Source organism: Mobula hypostoma, chromosome 13, assembly GCF_963921235.1.
Source record: "Mobula hypostoma chromosome 13, sMobHyp1.1, whole genome shotgun sequence".
Classification (NCBI taxonomy): Eukaryota; Metazoa; Chordata; class Chondrichthyes; order Myliobatiformes; family Myliobatidae; genus Mobula; species Mobula hypostoma.
Window position 1 is genome coordinate 11,295,365 of NC_086109.1, and position 16,634 is coordinate 11,311,998.

The following is a 16,634-nucleotide window of genomic DNA, read 5'->3' on the forward strand; positions in this document are numbered from 1 at the left end:
ACAAAAAAAAAAACACTGTTCCATCCCCTTCCCCTCTTCTATTTCCCCACTCTGGCCTCTTGCCTCTTTTCACTTGCCTATCACCTCTCCCGGGTCCCCTTTTCTCCTATGGTCCAATGTCTTCTATCAAATACCTTCCTTTCCATCCCTTTACCTTTCCTATCCACCTGGCTTCACCATTCACTTTCTAGCTATCCTCCTCACCAACGCCCCCCCCGCCCAACCCTCTCAACATTTTATTCTGGCACCTTCCCTCTTCCTTTCCACTCCTGATGAAGGATCTCTGGCTGAAACATTGGCTGTTTATTCATTTCCATAGATCCTGCCGGCCCTGAGTTCGTCCAACATTTTCTGTGTGTTGCTTTATATTTAACACTAGCATAATTAGTAGCAAGACAATTTACAATAACCAATTATCTTACTAACCAGAGGATCTTTGGTCTGTTGAAGGAAACCAGAGTACCTGGAGGAAACCCACATGCTCATGGGAAGGCCGTACAAACTTAGCGGATGCTGGAATTGAACTCTGAACTCTGACCCCAGCTGTAATAGCATTGTGCTAACCACTACACCTTCTAATCCAAGGCTATTCAAGAATTTGTCTAGATACTGCTTAAATGTGGTGGAGATATCTGCCTCCTGGGCGCAGAACATTCAAAATTCCAACTATCCTCTGTGTGAAAGAATTCCTCCTCAGATAGCCTAAAGAATTACTATCTTGTACCTTAGTTTTATCTCTTGTCCTAGAGGTAAAAGATTTTTCAGACCTATTCACCTCATAATTTTATTTACTTTTTTAATCAGAGTAGTCCTAGGCCATCTCTGCTTCAGGGAAAAAGAAAATACAACTCCAACTTCTACTTGTGACTGATGTTACGTACCCCGTAACTGGGTTGCCAAACTAGCAGAAATGGATCACTCAGTTGGAGTCTGGATTACTAGAACTAAGAAAGTTTTATTAAAGAAACAAGCAACACAGTACTCTAATCAAAAGGATAATAAATGCAACAGTTCAGCAATGATAAACACACATGTACACAGAATTAAGATAACAGGATCAATCAAGCTCTATCGTTGTCTAGGGGTAAATGACCAGTTTCAAAGTGACGCAAAGTTCAGTTCAATTTAGTTCAGTTCAGTTCGCAGACAGTGGGGGGAAGGAGAGAGAGAGCAAAACGAATGAATATTCAAAACGGCTTCCACACAGACCTTTGCAGTCAGCTTTCGGGCGAGTCCTTTGTGATGTCATCTGAGGTCACCGACCGTGACCCCCTCCGTTTCCTGATACGATCGTTTCTCTGCGGTGAACCTGGCACCCAGGCAAGGGTGGACACACACCAGGTTCCCGCCGATCGTGCCTTTCCACCCTGTGCGTCTATGGCTTGTCCCGCGACCAGCCGTCCAAAACTTCCCACTGACTTGTGAGAGACGCACCGCTTCCAGGGTCTCGTTACCTCGGGGTGTCGTGTGTGTGTCTTGCCTTAGCGAACCTGTCCCTTTTTATCCCCCTGCTGGGGTATCGCCTGTCCATCACTTCAAACAGTTCAGGGTTCAAAGGGGGAGCCGATCTTGACAGCTCTCCTTCCGTTACTCTCTCCTGTCTCTTCATTAACATCTCCAAATGCTGCTCCATTGTTTTCCTTATCTCTCTCTCTCTCGTGAAGACAGGTGGCAGACCAACTGCTGATCCCACTGGTGCCAGCACAGGACAGCTAACATCTTAATCTATGTGTATTCTCGTCACACTGAAATACCAATCCAGGCAGGCAATGTCCAGGCGGATCTCCTCTGAACTCTCTTCAGCCCAACACCTCTTTCTGACAGTATTGTGACCAGAACTGCACACTATACTCCAATTCGTTGCCTGACCTCTTGACTATTGCTGGCATTTAATATTTTTGGACTTTGCAAGGTCTTACAAGGTTATGTGACCAATATTTTGTGATCATACATTGGTGTCGAGCCACTATTGAAGAAAGAAACTGTATGCACTGCCTGTCTCTTCAATCAAACAATGTGCAGATCATTTTAGTTTTTGCTTTCTTTTATCAGATCACTTTTGTGGATTTTGTGATGTACGATCTCCTTGATGAACATCGTGTGTTTGAATCCAAGTGCTTGGATGACCATAAGAACTTGAAGGAATTTATCTCCCGCTTTGAGGTAAGAGCTGTCAGTTAAGGCGAAATATATATTTTAAGTCTTCCTCGTGCGCAATGAAAATTGAGTCAACCAAAAGCATCAGCATGGACACAATGGGCAGAAGGACCCATTGCTGTGCCGTAACCTGCTTTAATTAATTGCAACAGCTCTTGTATAAATATATAAATGTTTTCCATAACTTTTTTATTTGTTACACATTCGCTGAAAATGAGTTTAATTTTTTTTTAACCTTACTGTAGCTTACATCAGAATTGGAGGTTGTGGAACTGTTGAGCTGATGATCATTGAAGACCTTCCAAACAAAATTCCTGGTCATACGTGTGTGTGCATGGAAGTGCAGGGCAGGAGTGAGATGTGAACGAGTATTAAACACAGTCACACCAACTCTGGAAGTGACTCTTCATGGATGAAAACCAGTGCAGAGACAGTCTTTGAGCAATCATGGAGAGGGTTATTAGTTAATTTCAAGGTCTGTGTACATTCCAAAATGCACAAAATCCTGTGTGGTGTGATATTAAAAGAAGCTAATAAATGAGCGGAAGACCTGGGGGCAGCTTTACAGCGCCAGTGTCCTGGGTTCAATTTCTGCCGTGGTCTGCAAGAAGTTTGTACGTTCTCCCCGTGACTGTGTGGGTTTCCTCTGGGTGTTCTGGTTTCCTCCCACGTTCCAAAGACGTGCAGAGTGGTAGGTTAATTGTTGACAAGGGTGTAAGTAGGCAGCACAGGTTAACTGGGCCAGAAGGGCCTGCTACCATGCTCTATCTCTTAAATAGAATAAATAATATTAAAGGTGTCCGCTGCTGAAAGCCCAGCAGTGGGGTGTGCATCAGGAAGTTTTAGATTCAGACATTTTGACTACATTCAAAAATAGTTCTGGTGTTCAAAGAATGCAGACTTTTCGAAACGGTGATTTTAATCTAGGCCTATTCTTCATTTTTTTTAAAAACACTATTCCATCAATCATATTTATCCTTCGAATGATATTTTTGTATTCAGTTATGGGATATGGGGAAGAGGCAGAGGTATTAAGTTGAGTCAAAGGTCATTGTGATCTTTGAAGGTAGGATAGTCACAGCAGGTAACACCCTCTTCCTGTTTTCAATTGCTTTTTAATTTTAATTATTGGTTTAGCTGTACATTTTAATCTTGTATTTCCTATTTTTTAGTCATAGCATTTGTGTTAATTCTTCCCAAATATATTTTTGCAGGCTTTGGAGAAAGTTGCAGCCTATATGAAATCTGACCGCTATATGAAAGGCCCATTCAATAACAAGATGGCCTTGTGGGGCAACAAGTAGAGAAAGATCTTGGACTTTCTACCAGATCCTTAAAATGTACATGAGCTTTTCAGCTCCAATAAAGAATGAAATGAGATGGTAAAATTTGGGATTATTTGTCTCTGTTCCTTTTTCTAATCTGCACAAAATTATCTTGGACCAATACTTTATTACTTTTTTGTCGCCAAGCAATTGATACTAGAGCGTACAATCATCACAGCGATATTTGATCCTGCGCTTCATGCTCCCTGGTGTACAAATCGATAGTAAATATAATAATTTAAATTATAAATCATAAATAGAAAAGGGAAAGTAAGGTAGTGTAAAAAAACCGAGAGGCAGGTCTGGATATTTGGAGCGCTGCAAGTACCAGTACTTAAGAGACGTAATGAGATGAAATTAAGAGCAAGTCTGCACCACTTGGATGCTGTTGGGTGTAAACCAGGGAAATTTCTCTACTTTTCAAGTTAAGTAGTGGAAGTACAAACTATTAGGGGTGAGGTAAGAGGGGTGGCATGGTAGCATAGCGGTTAGTGCGTTGCTTTACGGTGCCAGCTAGCGATCAGCGGTTGGGGTTCAATTCCTACCACTGCCTGTAATGAGTTTGTACGTTCTCCCTGTGATTGCTTAGGCTCTCTCCGGTTGCTCCAGCTTCCTCCCACAGTCCAAAGATGTGGATTAGTGAATTGTGAGCATGTTATGCTGGGTCTGGAAGCGTGGCAATGCTTGCAAGTTGCCGGCCACAGTCACTCTATGTTTCAATATACAGTTCATGTGATAAATCAAGCTAACCTTTTTTTAAAAAAAAAAAAATCTTTTTTTTTAATAGATATCAAGGCAGCATTTGATTAAGTGTGATATCAAGAACCTCTGGTAAAACACAATGTGGTTGTTAGAGGCCAGTCACACTAGCCTGAAGAGTTCCTCAAAGCACAGTCCTCAGCCATCCGTCTTCCTCTGCCAGTACAATGCTGTCCACTTCAGAGGTTTTGTTGATATTCCATTGTATTTCTTTGTGCTCAGACCCCAACTTGAATGAGCACAGCAGCCTACCTTTAAAAGAGCCCTCTTGGAAATCCAAGTCTTTAGCCTGAGGAAGCTTGAGGGAAGCAAAACTGGATTCTCTCCCATTCTATCCCCACCAAACACCCCCTGACTTTAAGCAACAAGCCCTCCTCTACTCCCATACATGTGCAAATACAAAAAATGCCCCCTTTCCTTAGCTTACTGCCCATTTCAACTGTGTTTTTCCCCCCCCCCACCTTAGGAGGGAGGGAGGGAACATCGACTCAGACCATGAGAGGCCTGCGTCGGGCATTTTCATGCCTTACAAGGTGCAAGTTGGAAGTCTGTGTGGGGACGCCACTCCTCGCACAGACACGAGAGCAATGTGTGGTTAAGAGCCTTGCTCAAGGACACAAACACGCTGCCACAGCTGAGGTTTGAACTAGCGACCTTCAGATCACTAGACCAACACCTTAACCACCTGGCCATATGCCCAACACCGTAGTCAAATCATGCAATAAAATCTGGCATACCCTCCCACTCTTAAGATAAATGATTAATAAGGATATATTGCAAGAAAGGCAAGTGAAGTTAAACCAGGTTAATGAAGGTGTATACCATTTCAGAGTGGCAGGGTCCAATGACACTGTCTCCAGTAATGAGATTGACAAACACAGGAGGGGTGATTTTCCCACTGCCCCCATCCACTTCTGCTGTGGACGGGGTTAAAATGATGAGGCAGCTGAAGATAGTTGGCGGAGGACTGAGGAACTCTTCATGGTAGTGGGACTGACCTCTAACAACCACAGCCATCTTCCTTTGACTTCAGACAATTGAGTATTTCCCATTGACTTTCATTTACTGAAGCTTCTTTATGCCATGCTCAGTCAAGTGCTGCCTTGTGTAGTAGCAGCCCCTCTTGTCTCATCCCTGATGTTCTGTTCCTTTGGAATATTTTAGGACCAAGGCTGGAGCTGAGTGATCGTGGTGAAATCTCGCATCAGTGAGAAAGTTATTTACCAAATGGCACTGCTGGTTAAACTGTCAATACTTGACAGATGATTTGGCATTATTAGGATTGAAATGGGAAATTATTGGGCATTTTTCAGTGTCTCTAATCATTACCAGTGTTGAAAATGTACTGGGATAGCCTAACTAATAGCAAGGTTAGCGACCAGGACTGCACTTGGTGGCCACTTCAGTTCATAAAGGAGTATAATCTGGAGTGGTCTTCTGTTGTTTTAGCCCATCCACTTCAAAGTTCAATGTGATGTGTGTTCCGAAATGCTCCTCTGCACACCAGTGTTGTAACTCGTGGTTATTTGAGTTGCCTTCGCTTTCCTGTCAGCATGAACCAGTCTGGCCAATATCCCCTGAACTCTCTCATTACCAAGCCCACACAACCCCCGCTCTCTTGGATGTATTTTTCTCTAACACACCATTGTCTGTAAAGTCTAGATGAAAATCCCAGGAGATCAGTTTCTGAGAATGTCAAACCACCCTTTCTGGCACCAACAATCAGTGCATGGTCAGAGTAACTTTGATCACATTTCTTCCCTATTATGATGCTTGGTCTAAAACACAACTGATTCTCTTGACCATGTATGTCTGCATGCTCTTATGCATTGAGTTGCTGCCACATGATTGGCTGATTAAATATTTGCATTAATGAGTATGTGCATAGGTGTACTTAAAGTAGCCACTGAGTATATAATCAAGATGAGGTCTGCTACTGTAGCAATCACTGCATCCATTACTCTCAGAATCATGGAGTGAATCGAATTGGTTGAAGATTTGATTTCTCTGGCAGTTAGGATCTCAGGAAGAAGACGAGACTGATCACCCACTCAATACTAATGGATCAGCATTTCAGCTTCCTTTAGCGTTGTTGATGGAGATGTTGAAGTTCTTGAGCTGCCTTCTCTCATTTAACTGATTAATTGTCCATAAGATACTGGAGTAGAATTGGCCCATCAAGTCCACTCCACCATTTGATCATGGCTGATTGCTTTCCCTCTCACCCCATTCTCCTGCCTTCTCTCCATAATCCTTGACACTCTTGCTAATCAAGAATCTATCAACCTCTGGTTTAAATGACTTGACCTCTACAGTTATCTGTGGCAATGCTTTCTGCAGATCCACTACACCCTGGCTAAAGAAATGCCTTCTCGTCTCTGTTCCAATGGGATATCCTTCTATTCCGAGGCTGTGTCCTCTGGTCCTAGGCTTTCCCACTTTTGGAAACAACCTCTCCACCTCCACTTTATCTAGGCCTTTCAATAGTTGGTTGGTTTCAATGAGATCCTCCTTTCATGTTTTAAAAGTAAACTGAGTCCGCTTAAGCACTTGTGGGTAGAGAGGGACGGGCTAGTCTGCAGCTTTTAAAGAATGAAACATTATATTTGACTGAACTCTTGATGTCTCACCGGATTAAGTCTTCAAAACCTCAAAGTAAATATGTCACCATATCCAACCCTGAGATTCATTTTCTTGTGGACATACTTAATTAAGCTATAGAGTAATAACCATAACCAAATCCTGACTGGCTGCATCACTGCCTGGTATGGGAACTGTATTTCCCTCAATCGCAGGGCTCTGCAGAGAGTGGTGCGGACAGCCCAGCGCATCTGTAGATGTGCACTTCCCACTGTTTAGGACATTTACAAAGACAGGTATGTAAAAAGGGCCCGAAGAATCACTGGGGACCCGAGTCACCCCAACCACAAACTGTTATAGCTGCTACCATCCAGAAAGTGGTACCACAGCCTAAAAGCCAGGACCAACAGGCTCGGGGACAGCTTCTTCCACCAGGCCATCACACTGCTTCATTCATGCTGACACAACTGTATTTCTATGTTATATTGACTATTCCGTTGTACATAATATTTATTATAAATTGCACATTTAGACAGAGATGTAATGTAAAGCTTTTTACTCATGAATATTAAGGATGTAAGTAATAAAGTCAATTCAGTTTAATGAAAGACCACCCAACTTGGGTATGCAACCAGAGGCAGAAGAGAACAAACTGTCCAAATACAAAAATAAATAATAAATCAGTAATAAATATCGAGAACATGAGATAAAGAGTCTTTGAAAGTGATTCCATTGGTTGTGGGAACAGTTCAAAGATGAGGCAAGTGAAGCTGAATGAAATTGTTCCCTTTGGTTTAAGTGCCTGCTGGTCTTCACATTGAGCATGTTTTACTTGAGTGGCCTTTGTGGAAACTTATTCTGACGTTTATTCTCCTGTGTACTGAGGTAGTGAAAAACTTTTTTTGCATACTGTTCACACAAATTAATACATTGCAACAATGGATTAAGGCATTAAATCATAAGCACAAGAGATTTTGCAGATACTGAAAATCCAGAGTAACACACAAAATGCTGGAGGAACTCAGCAGGGTAGGCAGCATCTATGGAGAAGGGTCTCAACCTGAAACATTGACTGCTTCGTCCTTCCCATAGATACTGCCTGACCCGCTGTGTACATACATCTATTGATGCTTCTGGACACATCTTCAGTGATGTTCCTGGAATCATCGGGTGTTTCGGGTCTTTCAACATCATACAACCTCCTCCGGGTGACCCAGCCGGGGCTGATCAGACCCCAGCTTGTGTCCAGATGGCTAGCTACTTATGACTCCATGGCTCCCCTCTTTTGAGCCACAGCCATCTTGAGGCCCTCTCTGCCGCGTCGGTGGTACTGCGGAAGGCTCTCCTCTTCCTCTCTCCCTCGATGTCCAAAATGCTGAAGGCTCTAACTAAAGAACGGGCTACGAATCCCCTACAACCAACCTCCACTGGGAGACACCTCACAATTGTTGTCATGGCTTGCAGCTTCCTATCAACCCCTCCCTTTGCTGTTGCCTCCAGAACTTGGTTAACATCTTCATCAAACTGCTTCCACAGTGAAGTCATGTTAGCCGCAGGCCATTTGATCCACCTCCTGTTAGACTTCGTGTTAGAGGGATTAGTTTGCAACACTTGGAGGTTCCGGGCACTGGCCCCTCCTTCATCTCACCAGGTTGGACACCTGCACGTTGTGCTGCTCCTGCTCCCGCCAAACACTTCATCCTCGCTTGGTGGATCTTCAAGCCGCGTTCGTTCTTGCAGATTTTGCCACATGCACACTGCTTCCTCATCGTCGTTTGTTCATTGCCTGGGTCTGATGTCGTTGTGTCCATCCGACTGAGGTGCTCATCCTCCCCCTCTCTCAGGCACCCCTGGGGGTGTCTTTCCCTTAGATTCAATGTGGCTTTTGTAGGGGTCCTCCTCTCAGAGGACACAGATTGGGTCGCCAGCCTGTTCTGCCCCGGTTGCCGTCTCTCCGGGCTGTCACTGACTCTCCAGTCGTCACCACTCTTTTCGTGGTTGTCACCTGAGTTCCTCCAGCATTTTGTGCGTGTTGAATTGAGGTAGAACAATGACAGAATGCAGAATAAATTGCAACAGCTGCAGAGGAAGTGCACCACAGGCAGACAATAAAGTGCAAGCAAACAAGAGGTAGATTGTGAGGTCAGGGGTCCATCTTTTCATAGTAGGGAACTGTTCAATTACCTTGTTACAGCCTCCTTTAGGCTGGTGGCATATGCTTTCAGGTTTTTACATCTGCCCGATGTGAATGACTGGCCTGGGTGGGATCTTGATTATGTCGACATTGCTTTATTATTGTCACATATACCAAGTTGCAGTGAAAATCTCGTCTTGCATATTGTTCATGCAGATCGAATTATTACACAGTACTTTGAGGTAGAACAAGGTAAAACAATAACTGAACAGAATGAAGTGCGAGGTCATAATGAGGTAGATTGCCAGGTCAAGAATCCACCTTATCGTACAAGGTCTGTTCAAGAGTTTGATAGAAGCTACCATGACTACAGAGGCTCAGCAGGGAAAGTGTCTTCTGTCAGTGGGTGCATTTGGGCTGAACCTCTCAAACTTATTGCTGATAAAATACTTAGAACCAATAAACAATGACTGAAGGTAACTTTATATTTAGTAAATAGTTTATTACTGGGAAAAATACTAGTAGTTATCATCAACGTCCACCGCGAACATTAAAAAAAAACAACTAATTTCCTCTCTTCGAAATGTTTTTCTCCCTCTCTCAAGGTTGCAAACCGAGGGGCAACTTCCTGAAGGGGCGGGGCTTACGCGTGAACGTCAGTCGTGCAGTGCTGGCACGGCTGGTCACGTCAAGTTAGGGCACGTACGGAGGCGGTGCTCGGCTACGGTCAGCGGAGTTTTGGTCGCCGCCTTCGAGAACCCTCACTCGGAGCCGGTCGCGGTAGATAGAGGCATGGCAGAGCTTTTGAAGAAAGGATTCCCTGAACCGGTGGAGGGGAAAGGCGTGAAGGAGGGGCTGAAGGCCAAGGAAGTGAAGGAGAACGCCAACGCGGAGAGGGCGCAGAGCGACGACAAGACCAAGGGGGGCATGGACAAGTTCTCCCTCAACGCCGAGGGTCAGAAGCAGCCGAATCCAGTTGTCTTCAACAACGACAGTGGCGTCGTGGCGTCGCACAAACCGGTAAAGAAGGTGAGTCGCAGGGGAGGGGGAAAGATTAGAGGCAACGATCATCCTGACGATGCCTTGCGGGAGTTGTAGTCTTTCAGCCAGAGTTGTCAGTTAGTCATGTTAGATGAGGACTACAAGTTCCAGGGTGCGTTGCTTCGTGGCGCATGCGTACTCTGTCACGGTCTGTCCTTGGCTTCCCCCTACCCCTCACGCTTGTGGGCTGTGATTATTCTTCCGCCCACCTTTCCCCTACCCACCGCACTCGTTTACCCACCTTCCCCTTCCCAATGTCTCCCTCCAAACACCGATCTCTGCCCACTGTTCTCTGTCTGCCACTACTCCTTACCCCTGCTCACCGCACCCGTTCACTCACCTTCCCCTTTTCACTGCCAACCTCCACCAGCCTACCTCTGCCCACTACTCCCCTCGTCTCCTCGTCACACCCCTCCACACGCCGCATCTGTCTGCCACTTTTCTTCTCCACCCACTACCCCCTCTCTGTCCACCTCACCCCTCCATCCATCCCCGCCACCTCCAACACACTCCTTTCTCTGAACAAAAGGTCACTTTCTGGCGTATTTCACATCCCAGATTTCTTAGCTTGTCTCCTTTCTTGCTCTTTTAGCTGTTAAAGGCACCCTGTAACTTGCTGCTTTGCTTTTGTCTTTCTAAATGAAATAAAACTGGATATTACGATGAGAAATATTGGATAGATTTTTTCTTATTTACCTACTTGATTTTCAGTCCACCTTGAAAAAGTGATGAAAGAATGATAATTCCCTAGTGCGATATTTCTGTCTGTGTTACATTTGTGTTTTTGTTTGGCTCAGGTTCTCGCCAGTTTTGCTTTATGTAAAAGAAAAAAATAACTGTTGAATTTATTAGCACACTATATGATATTATTTGGCCATGTTTCAGTTTCATTAATCAGGAATCTTGCAATAATTCTGTCATCTCTTAGCTTGAGAAAAGGTAAATTCTGTAAATTCAGACAGCACCTGGAATTTTCAAGTTTAATTGTCATTCAACCGTACATGAATATAGCCAAATGAAATAGCGTTGCTCGTGGGCCAAGGTGCAAAATGGTCATACACAGTACAAGGCCCATATAACAAATATATATGGTGGCAGTAAACATACAGTCATATAAAATGTATAAAATATAGAAATGCCCTTTGGCCAAGTGGGTCTCCAACCATCAAGAACCCATTTACAGTAATGTTACACAGTCCCATTTTATTCTCTGCACATTCCTATCAACCTCTGATTGTACATTCACCTATGCACTACTGACAATTTGCATTGGCCAATTAACCTAACAGTCAGCATCTCTGGGATCTAGCAGGAAGACAGAACATTCAAGGGAAACCTGGGACAGAGAGAATGTGCATACTCCAAACACCTAGCACCAGAGGTTGGATCAAATTGTCCTAGTCAATATAACAAAAGCAAGGCACTGAATGTGCTCAGGTCAGGTCATGTCTGTGGGAAGAGAAACAGAGTTCACTTTCTTGAGGTGAATGCCCTTACTGGAGCATTCCAATAATCAGGAGTATCTTATCGGGAGTTTTTATAATTTCCTCAGAATTTTTTAAGCATTGAATAAACTTTTAAAATTTCAAAGTCACTTATAGTTACTATTTTGACTTTTAGAATGCCAGCCTTTATTTATCATTGTAAATATTGAGCTTTAAGGCTGAAGTAATTTTTGAAGGATTAGTGATGTTGTATTGGATTTGGGAATAAGTTTTAAAGCTGATGATTGAACAGTGAGGAATATTAATTCAATGTGAGTGGTGTTCTGTTGTAGTCACAGCAGCACTTGGTGTGTCCTTTAATGTGAAGGCTGTTTGTACTGAAAGTACTGTGCTCAAAAAGTCTATGAATTCTGTATTAGCACTTACTGTCCCAGCTATATAAAAACCAAAGCAAGGAGAGCATTCCAAACATCCTTCAAATGTGGTATTTCTGGGGGGAGAAAGCTACTGAGAGTTAATTAACCTTTAAGCTTGTGATAATTGATAATTTGTTACAACTATTGGATTTTGAATCCTGTACATAAAGGAAGTTGATATTAGTGTTAATGGTTGGTTATAACTTAAAACGCAATTTTAAAAGAGCTATTTAAAATACATATTTATGTTTCAGATAGATAAAGGTTGTCTTCCTGTAGAACTTAAAAGCATTCAAGTTGGTCTGAATTTCTTTTTGATTTCAGTTAACAGTGGTTTAAAAAAAATCTTGCATTTTCAAGTTCAATTTTATTGCCATTCATCACATACAGCTGAATGAATCAGAATCAGGTTTATTATCACTGGGATGTGATGTGAAATTTGTTAACTTAGTAGCAGCAGTTCAATGCAACACATAATCTAGCAGAGAGGAAAAAAAAAATAAAATAAAACATAAGTAAACAAGTAGATCAATTACGTATATTGAATAGATTTTTAAAATGTGCAAAAACAGAAATACTGTATATTTTTTTAAAGAAAGGTGATGTAGTGTCCAAAGCATCAGTGTCCATTCCTCCGGACCAATGTGCACAACACAGTATGTAGAACTGATACACAACATATAAGCTAATGTTATCACAAATAAATTAACAAATAATAAGATGCATTTTTGACGCAATTCAAAAAAAAACAGTATACGCTCCTGGCACTTCATTTGTGATGAGACCTGGGTGGTGACAGGTAATTCAGTACACTCATGGCCTGGAGGAAGAAGCTGATTTCCATTCTAACAGTCGTTCTATTGGTGTATTGATGTACTAAAGCCCTCTGAATAAGTTCAGACAATTGGCACCAAAACACACTGATGTATTGGGATGATAGGGCAGGAAGAAAACAGGGTGATCCAGAGAGGAAATTCAACAGCATAGCCATTCAAAAGCTTTAAGTTCCTCGGGGTCAGTATCACAAATGACCTGACTTGGTCCAACCAAGCAGAGTCCACTGCCAAGAAGGCCCACCAGTGCCTTTACTTCCTGAGAAAACTAAAGAAATTTGGCCTGTCCCCTAAAACCCTCACTAATTTTTATAGATGCACCGTAGAAAGCATTCTTCTAGGGTGCATCACAACCTGATATGGAAGTTGTCCTGTCCAAGACCGGAAGAAGCTGCAGAAGATTGTGAACACGGCGCAGCACATCACACAAACCAATCTTCCGTCCTTGGACTCACTTTACACCGCACGCTGTTGGAGCAGTGCTGCCAGGATAACCAAGGACACGACCCACCCAGCCAACACACTTTTCGTCCCTCTTCCCTCCGGGAGAAGGCTCAGAAGCTTGAAGACTCGTACGGCCAGATTTGGGATCAGCTTCTTTCCAACTGTGATAAGACTGCTGAACGGATCCTGACCCAGATCTGGGCTGTACCCTCTAAATATCTGGACCTGCCTCTCGGTTTTTTTTTGCATTACCTTACTTTCCATTTTTTTATTTTCTATTTATGATTTATAATTTAAATTTTTAATATTTACTATTGATTTATAATCCAGGGAGCGGGAAGTGCAGAATCAAATATTGCTGTGATGATTGTACGCCCTAGTATCAATTGTTTGGCGACAATGAAGTATGAAGTATTGTCAGCTGCTGTGGAACAATTATGTTCAAGAGGCTGGAATAGAGGAACACAGAAAGCTGGAGGCACTGCAGGAATATGCAAAAGATTAGTAAATTCTGACCTGTTGATATTTAAAATAAGAAAGAATATTTGAAATGTGGCTTAGCCGGTCACAGAGTTAGGTTACTGAACAGATGGTGATAGGACAGTGTTGGACGTTGTCATCAGAATATCAGAAGTACTTGAGAGTTTGAAGAATGGAAAATAGTAGTTGTATTATTTTGCTGTTGCTTACCAATTTCTATCCCTTTTGCGACCCAGTGCTGATTAGTTGTACCCTCTTTTCCTAGTTAATGATGTGTGCATTGGGGATTTTCTTGGACCATGCTTTATTTACTCTGCTGTTGGGGCCTCAAGAAGTGAACCAGTCTCAGGTGTTGAACTTGCAGAACTCGAAAAGAAAGTTTGCACGTGTTGTCTGTAGATAATTATTGAGCAAAGATTTAATTACATCAAAAAGTTGGTTACCGTGAACGTTATTTTTAAAAATAGCATAAATTCTGTATTAACATTTACTGTCTCAGATATTTTAAAATGTACTAACTGAAAAATGCAAGGAGGACATTTTAGCCGAAAACATAAATATATTATTGGGTGGCATTCTGACAGGCTGCATCACTGTCTGGTATGGCGGGGGGGGGTGCGGGCTACTGCACAGGACCAAAAGAAGCTGCAGAGGATAGTAAATTTTGTCAGCTCCATCTTGGGTACTAGTCTACAAACTACCCAGGACATCTTCAGGGAGCGGCGTCTCAGAAAGGCAGCATCCATGATTAAGGACCTCCAGCATCCAGGGCATACCCTTTTCTCACTGTTACCATCACGTAGGAGGTACAGAAGCCTGAAGGCACACACTCAGTGATTCAGGAACATTCCCCTCTGCCATCCAATTCGTAAATGGACATTGAACCCTTGGACACTACCTCACTTTTTAAATATATATTATTTATGTTTTTTGCACAATTTTTAATCTATTCAATATACATGTACTGTAATTGATCTATTTATTATTATGTTTTTCTTCTATATTATGTATTGCATTGAACCACTGCTGCTAAGTTAACAAATTTCACGTTACATGCCGGTGATAATAAATCTGTTTCTGGTAATAGCAGACAGCATGATTATCAATGATCCTCTGCTTATTCTTCGACTTTCGGTTCAGAAATCCTCAGCTGTAGCTTGATGATCTCTTTTAACACATTTCCTCAAAATCTATGTTCAAAGTATGTATCTGTTACACAACCTTGAGATTTGTTTCCTAACAGACAGCCATAAAATAAAGAAACCCAAACGAACCCATGAATAAAGAAGACCGTCAAACACCTTAAGTGCAGAGGAAAAGAAAACAAATCATGCAAACAATAAACAAGCAAATATCTCTCTGAACTGAAGTCCACAAAGAGAGTATGTCCACAGAGCCTTAGTTTAACACAGAGCCTAGTAAACATTGTGGAGCAGTGAGCTGAACCAGCCTGTCCCTCGCCTTGGGCCCTGACACCCTGACCTTCCTAAATCGTTCTCCAGATATCAGTTGCTTTGATATGCGCGAGCTTGGACTCATGCCACCTCGATCCGGCCTATATCTGACCTTTCCAATTGGGCCCGGCGCTAAAATTAATTGAACCGTGAGCCTTCCTCGCTTTCGGCGACAGGCCGGGCACTTCACCCTGATTCTGCCGCATCGAACGGCCTCCAAGTCCAAGGGGAAGTTGCATGCTATTGTTTGTGATGATCAGATATTAGAAAGTATGATTAACAAAGTATTTAGTTGTTTACTTTGTTTCATTGGCCACCAGCCAGATGTTGCTGAGATTCACCAGTGCCAGCTTAGTTCCCAGAGATGTGGCGTATTATTGGATTTAGTGTAGCATTGTTTTGCCTCGAGTTGGGTGGGGTGATAAGGGCAGGAGGTGTAATCTTGCCCATGTTAGTTAAGTCTCTCCCCCCCCCCCCACCCCCCCACTTTCTTTCCAGTCCTGGTGAAGGGTCTTGACCGGAAACACCAACTGTTTATTTTCTTTCTAGAAATGCTCCCTGACGAGTTGAGTTCCTCCAGCATCTTGTGTGTATTGCTTAACATTAATTGTGCCACACATTCTGTAGAATTACATAGAACAGTACTGCACAAGAACAGGACATTCGGCCTATGATGTCTTTGGTAAACATGCCAAGTTAACTAAATCTCTTCGGTCTGCATAGGATCCATATCCCCCATTCCCTGATGTTCTAATTGTCTCTAAAACACCACTACCGTGTCTGCTTCCACCAACAGCCCTGTGTAAACACCTTGCAGCAACTTTCAATTTGTTCCTCTAGTGTTTGACATTTTTACTAATGGGAGAAGACTTTGACCCTCCATCTATCAAGTCTGCCCACAGAGCGACAAGAATTCCATGTGATAATCCAAATGCAGTTTAACTAATACCTACAGTGTGACTTTCCGGCTCGGTGCCCCGACCGATGGAGGCAAGCATATCATACCTAGAAACATAGAAAATAGGTGCAGGAGTAGGCCATTCGGCCCTTCACCTTTACCACCCAGTCTGCTGGTGTTGCCTCTTTCAGAGAGCTCACCCACTCCTTTGTGAGTATGATGCCACTAGTTTATAGAAATCATGAGGATAGCTGAAGAGAAAGAATCTTGCATTTGTAAGCATAGGAATACTGTTTGAGATTTATATACAATGTTATTTCACCATAGTTCACCTTGTAGACAGTTTTAGAAGTGTCAAATGAGTCTCCTTTCCAGTGCCGACATCTAGTCTATTCCAGAGAGTTTGGAATTCACTTCAACAAATTAATAAGGCATTATGGTGATGTTTAATAGAAATCTCAGTGTTCTGATCCTATGAGTGGAATAAGGGTCATGCTAACAATATGGTAGTTATGAAAACTTCAAGATAAAATTCACTGAGGTAAATGCAATAATAAACTTGGGTTCTCAAAGACAAGTTTTAGATGATTAATCCCAGCCTTTAAAACACTGAATGTTAAACCTTTTATGGACTCAAAAGCATGATTGACGAGCGATATTCTTTACCA

General features: G+C 42.7%; 2 protein-coding genes across 2 annotated transcripts in view; both read left to right on the forward strand.

The window, feature by feature from the left end:
• Positions 1-3,545, forward strand: part of LOC134355429 (glutathione S-transferase Mu 3-like) — a 41,933-nt gene extending 38,388 nt beyond the window's left edge. The window contains exons 7-8 of the mRNA XM_063065294.1: positions 2,053-2,163; positions 3,372-3,545. Coding sequence (XP_062921364.1) covers positions 2,053-2,163; positions 3,372-3,461 — 201 coding nt within the window. The 3' untranslated portion in view covers positions 3,462-3,545. The remainder of the gene's footprint in view (positions 1-2,052; positions 2,164-3,371) is intronic.
• Positions 3,546-9,659: 6,114 nt separating this feature from the next.
• Positions 9,660-16,634, forward strand: part of LOC134355430 (S-adenosylhomocysteine hydrolase-like protein 1) — a 94,105-nt gene continuing 87,130 nt past the window's right edge. Inside the window, exon 1 of the mRNA XM_063065295.1 lies at positions 9,660-9,984. Coding sequence (XP_062921365.1) covers positions 9,748-9,984 — 237 coding nt within the window. The 5' untranslated portion in view covers positions 9,660-9,747. The remainder of the gene's footprint in view (positions 9,985-16,634) is intronic.